The sequence below is a fragment of the Trifolium pratense genome, linkage group LG4 (assembly GCF_020283565.1).
Source record: "Trifolium pratense cultivar HEN17-A07 linkage group LG4, ARS_RC_1.1, whole genome shotgun sequence".
NCBI classification, from domain to species: Eukaryota; Viridiplantae; Streptophyta; class Magnoliopsida; order Fabales; family Fabaceae; genus Trifolium; species Trifolium pratense.
In genome coordinates, this window is record NC_060062.1 from 56869517 (window position 1) to 56875516 (window position 6000).

The 6000-nt window shown below is 36.5% G+C and overlaps 1 protein-coding gene across 2 annotated transcripts; it reads left to right on the forward strand.

The window, feature by feature from the left end:
• The first annotated feature begins 104 nt into the window (after window positions 1–104).
• Window positions 105–5331, forward strand: LOC123920378 (probable alpha,alpha-trehalose-phosphate synthase [UDP-forming] 9). Of its 2 annotated transcripts, none has more exons than XM_045972651.1 (4): window positions 105–420; window positions 2154–4164; window positions 4243–4516; window positions 4619–5331. In XM_045972651.1, the coding sequence occupies exons 2-4, from the start codon at window positions 2189–2191 to the stop codon at window positions 4946–4948; spliced, it is 2580 nt and encodes an 859-aa protein (XP_045828607.1). In that variant the 5' UTR covers window positions 105–420; window positions 2154–2188; the 3' UTR covers window positions 4949–5331. The 2 variants fall into 2 exon arrangements, with proteins under 2 accessions (XP_045828607.1, XP_045828606.1); XM_045972650.1 differs by having other exon boundaries at window positions 214–420; window positions 924–4164.
• The last annotated feature ends 669 nt before the right edge of the window (window positions 5332–6000 follow it).

Sequence of the window (6000 nt, forward strand, 5' to 3'; positions counted from 1 at the left end):
AGAAGAAGAAAAACCATCAAAACCAAACCATGGTTAGAAAAACAAACCGTGGTAAAGATTTAGCAAAAAAGTATAAAAAAATAAATTTGTATCCAATCCAATCCAATCTTTATCATAATAATTATTTAATTAATATTATTAAAAACTACCATATCCATTTCCATGGAGTGCCTTATTCTTACATTGACCCTAACAAATAAATAATATAAATAATAATAAAACCAAAAATCGTTGCAGTTGCCGTTCTTATTTTGTTCTTTCATTCTCCGTAACTCAAATCTCTCTCTCTCTCTCTCTCTCTCTCTCTCTCTCTCTCTCTCTCTCATCACTTCGCGTTTCTCCACTTCACCTCACCGGAATCTCGCCGTTACCGTCGCCGATAAGTTCAAACTCAGAGCTATTCACTTTCTCTTTCAAGTTGTGAGTACTGATTTTTCTGTTTTTATATTCATTTTTGTGATTTTTGGTTATTGATCCGTTCATTGAATTGAATTATTTGTTGTTATTGTTACTGATTTTCTATAGTATTTGGCGTTTTTGTGTTTGATTTTGCTATGTTTGTAATCAAATACTACTATGGATCGTTTCGTTTTTGCGTTATTTTTGTGTAATTTTTGAATACTAGTTGTACTGAGTTTGAAATTTGTTAAACTTGGAATTTCAAATGTGAATAATAGTTTAATTTGTTTATGTATCAGTGTTAAAGTCTTATTATTATGTGTGATTTGTTTTTGTAATTTTTTTTTCTGATCGTGTTTGGATCTAACAGTTGCAACCCCAATTTTTTTTTTGTGACTATTTTTTTTTTTGTGATAATTTTTTTTATTGCGTTTTGTACTGTTTTTTGTGATTCATTGAAGTTTACACTTTGTGCTTTATTTTTTGTTGATAATTATTATTATTTTTTGTTTGGGAAATAATAGGTCAAGATAATTGGAAGTGGAAAAGTTTGATTTCGCTTTCCTTTAGATAGGTTTTGTTGGAGTTGAAGGGATTATAAGCTTTCTTACGATAAGAAAGTGAGGGTGTTCGAGTAGGGTATAATTCATCAATGTACTTGGATTGAAATTTTTTGGACCATTATGTGTTTTTTGGATGTGGTGATTATCATATTTGTTTGTATTGAATAAAGGGTTTATTTTTCATGGTTTTATACGTATTATCTTAAATTTTGAAAGTGATGGCACCTGAAGTTGGATTTTAAATTTTTTTCTTAAATCCTTCTTGCTGGGAATAATAGAATTATACATGCTTTGCTGTTTGACAACTGTAATGTGCTGGGAGCAGAATCTGTTTGTAATTTTGTTTTTGCTCAACAACCTATAGATATGCGGAAATGGCATTATGCCATTTATCTAATCATGTTCAAAGTGAATCAATATTTTTGTGGGTGTTTGTTGGTTCATGTTTTGGGATAAACAATTAGATTGAAGTAGAATGTCGTGAACACAATTAGAATGTCTTCTCTTTGTTGTAAGATGGTAAAAAATTTAAATGTCTTCTCTTTGTGAATTTTAATTTTTTGTTTTCTGGCATAGTGTCAATATTAAAGAGGTCTCCTTTTACATGATATTCATTTGGTACTGTGTTTTATTCTTATAAAAATGGTAGAAAGTGAGGATTTGGCTTCATCTATTGGAAATAATTATAACATCATATATAACTGTCGTTAGAGGTTCACTTTTTGGTTTTCTTTTTTGCTCTCATTTCATTTTGGCCGATTCACAAGTAAAGTTACTTTCCTCAATTTTTGGAGCCTATACAGAAATAAATGCTTCTACAACAATTTTGTTGGCAGCAATGATAGTGAACACAGTTAATGTTATAGTATTCCTGGTTGACCTATTGTTACATATACATACGTTGCCTTTTCATCTACCTACCTTCAACTCCTGGTGCTATTTGTTTTAGCAGTCCTCGATATGGACTGCTTAAATTATTAAACTTGCACTAATAGCATTTGGTTAAGTAGTTTGATCAACCAATAATGTAAGAACAGAGCTATTGAATGTGCCTGAAATGAATTATTATGAGATTATTTATGGGATGCAGTATCGATCAAATTTTTACATGTAGTCCCATGATATATTATTATTCATAGGATGTTTGCTGTAAATGTTGTGTTTTATTTATTCATTTGTATGAATTTGTAGAAAGAATATATTGAAGAAAGGTCCCTTGACAAGTAATGGCATCAAGATCCTATGCTAATCTCTTAGACTTAGCTGGTGGAGGAGACTTCCTTGATAATATTCCTCACACCCCAAGAACTCTTCCAAGGGTTATGACTGTTCCTGGAATTATTTCCGACCTGGATGGTGATTCAGATGTTAGTTCTTCTGGATGTCGGGAGCGGAAAATCATCGTGGCAAACATGTTGCCACTGCAGGCTAAAAGAGATATAGAAACTGGTAACTGGTGTTTCAGTTGGGACGAGGATTCAATTCTATTACAATTAAAAGATGGTTTTTCTTCTGATACTGAGGTAATCTATGTGGGTTCCCTCAAGGCGGATATAGATATGGGTGAGCAGGATGCAGTTGCTCAGAAATTACTGGATGACTTTAATTGTGTGCCCACCTTTCTACCCCATGAGCTGCAGAAAAAGTTCTATCTTGGTTTTTGTAAGCAGCAGCTCTGGCCTCTCTTTCATTATATGCTACCTATATGCTCAGATCACGGTGATCGCTTTGACCGCACGCTTTGGCAGGCTTATGTTTCTGCAAACAAAATATTTGCAGACAAAGTCATGGAAGTGATCAATCCTGATGATGATTTTGTTTGGGTTCATGACTACCATTTGATGGTTTTGCCTACTTTCTTGAGGAAACGATTTAATCGAGTTAAACTTGGGTTTTTTCTTCATAGTCCTTTCCCGTCGTCTGAAATTTACCGGACTTTGCCAGTAAGGGATGAAATCCTGAAGGGATTGTTGAATTCGGATTTAATTGGTTTTCATACATTTGATTACGCTCGCCACTTTCTTTCTTGCTGCAGTAGAATGCTAGGTCTGGACTATGAATCTAAGCGCGGACATATAGGACTTGATTACTTCGGCCGCACTATATTTATCAAAATTTTGCCTGTAGGCATTCACATGGGTAGGCTTGACTCTGTACTAAATCTTCCTTCTACATCCTCTAAACTAAAAGAGATTCAGGAAGAGTTTAAGGATAAAAAAGTTATTCTGGGTGTTGACGACATGGATATTTTTAAGGGTATCAATCTGAAGTTTCTCGCTGTGGAGCAGCTGCTGCAGCAGAAGCCAGATTTGCAGGGTCAAGTTGTCCTAATTCAAGTTGTAAATCCTGCAAGGGGTTCAGGGAAGGATGTTCAGGAAGCAAAGAAGGAAGCATATTCAATTGCTCAAAGGATCAATGATAGATATGGTTCAAATGATTATCAGCCAGTCATTATAATTGACCGCCACGTTCCTCGTTTTGAGAAGAGTGCCTATTATGCTGTTGCCGAGTGTTGCATTGTCAATGCTGTAAGGGATGGAATGAACTTGGTCCCATACAAATATATTGTCTGCAGGCAGGGAACTCCAAAACTGGACGAAGCTGTGGGCAGAAGAAGTGATTGTCCTCGGACAAGCATGCTTGTTGTGTCTGAGTTCATTGGTTGTTCACCTTCTCTGAGTGGGGCCATCAGGGTCAATCCTTGGGATATAGAAGCAGTCGCTGATGCTCTGCATTTGGCCCTCACTATTGTGGAACCAGAGAAGGAGTTGCGTCATGAGAAACACTATAGATATGTTAGTTCTCATGACGTGGCATATTGGGCACGCAGTTTTATGCAGGATTTGGAGAGAGCATGCAAAGATCATTATACAAAAAGGTGCTGGGGAATTGGTTTGGGGTTGGGGTTTAGAGTTATTTCTCTTTCTCACGGTTTTAGGAAGTTATCCATTGACCATATTGTATCAGCATACAAAAGAACCACTAGAAGGGCTATCTTTCTTGATTATGATGGCACTATTGTATCACAAACTTCTATTAATAAAACCCCCAGCCCTGAAGTCATATCTGTGCTTAATGCTCTGTGTAATGATACCAAGAATATTGTGTTCATTGTTAGTGGAAGGGCAAGAGATTCTCTGAGTGAATGGTTCACTTCATGCAAACTGCTTGGACTTGCAGCTGAACATGGGTACTTCCTAAGGTAATGTCACCTTTGTTTCTTCCTCAGACCTTAAAAAAAATAGTAAAATTATAATGCTAACGTATTTTTCATTTGCAGGTGGAATAGCGACTCTGAATGGGAAACCAGTCATTTCTCTGCGGACCTTGATTGGAAACAGATAGTGGTACCCGTCATGCAGTCGTATACAGAAGCAACGGATGGATCTAACATCGAAATTAAGGAAAGTGCATTGGTGTGGCATCATCAAGATGCAGACCCGGATTTTGGTTCCTGCCAAGCCAAGGAATTGTTGGATCACTTGGAAAGTGTTCTTGCTAATGAACCAGCACTTGTTAAGAGAGGTCAGCATATTGTTGAAGTTAAGCCACAGGTATAGTTTTTCAAGTTCCTCCCCTGCATCTTCCTCTATTTATATTAAGTGAAAATAGATGCTTGAATTGTTTAATTGATGTCATGAATATGCTCTCTGCAGGGAGTAACCAAAGGTTTGGTAGCTGAAAAGGTTCTGTTGAATATGGTTAGTGGCGGCAATCCACCGGATTTCGTGATGTGCATCGGAGATGATAGGTCTGATGAAGACATGTTTGAAAGCATTTTGAGTACAGTCTCGTGCCCATCGTTACCAGCAGCTCCGGATATTTTTGCCTGCACCGTAGGAAGGAAGCCTAGCAAGGCCAAGTATTTCCTCGATGATCCTTCTGATGTTGTAAGGATGCTTCAAGGTCTTGCTGCCTCATCAAATCCAACAAAGCCCAGGCATCTTGCCCAATTCCAGGTTTCTTTTGAGAGCACAGTTTCTTAGACAGGGCGAGACATCATTATTGGTTCATTATGTAAGGATTCTAATCCAGTGAATCAGAATTTTTTTAGCATCAATCTTAACATGACAATGACAAATAGTGCAACTTTGCTGTTGTGGAACCTGATTCTTTTCTTGCTCCTGAACCGGTTTGCATGGCATCTGGAAAGTTGCGGTGTGGTTCATGGACGGTCTGACAGTTTTTCTCTTGTAAATGGTAACATCAATTGTTATACTAGCTAGTGCCGCATTGAGCATTAGTTGCGCTTTAAATTTATTGACCAGATCGTTGCTCGTACTGAAAGAGGAGCACCAAAACTTCAAACGTGTATAGTCATGGTATTTTGTCACAATACATAATTCTATTCTGGTTTGAGATCTCTTCAGCTTATGGTAATCCATGATTAGTAAAATAATTATGGGCATTTGAAGTTCTATTGTGTTAGTAGCATAATAAGCTATATTGTCTAGAAGCATTTCCAACAAATAAATCTTATTTACATAAGAGCGTCACTTCGATTTCATCATAGAAGGAACAGGTGAAAAAGTTAGTGTCTAGTAATGTAAGTTAGGAGGAAAGCTAAAATTAAGATCGTGGAAAGATGGAAAAGGGTAGGTCATAATAATTAATAACAAAATTTTGTTGTTGATTTTCACACACTTTATGTTTAATTTTCAACTGATGTTTGAGAATGAAAGTCCAACACCTTAAACCTAAAAAATTAAGGGTGCGTTTGATCTGCTAAAAAATAAGGGACTGGACAGGACAATTTCTGTTGTACTGTGTTTGATTTTAAAGTTGTTCCTGGTACTGGACAAACTGGCAGCCAAGGGACAGGACAAAAATTGAAATTCTTGTCCTCCACAGAACCATGGGACAACTTTTTGTCCTCAGCACAAGTTGTCTAAAATACCAAAATAACCTTTTGTCCACCAAACATCGTACAACACAAAGTTTGTTCAATACCTTAAACGTTTGTCGTGTGTTGTTCTATCTTGTATTGTTCTGTCCAGTATTTATATTTTGCAGATCAAACGGACCCTAAGGCCATAAC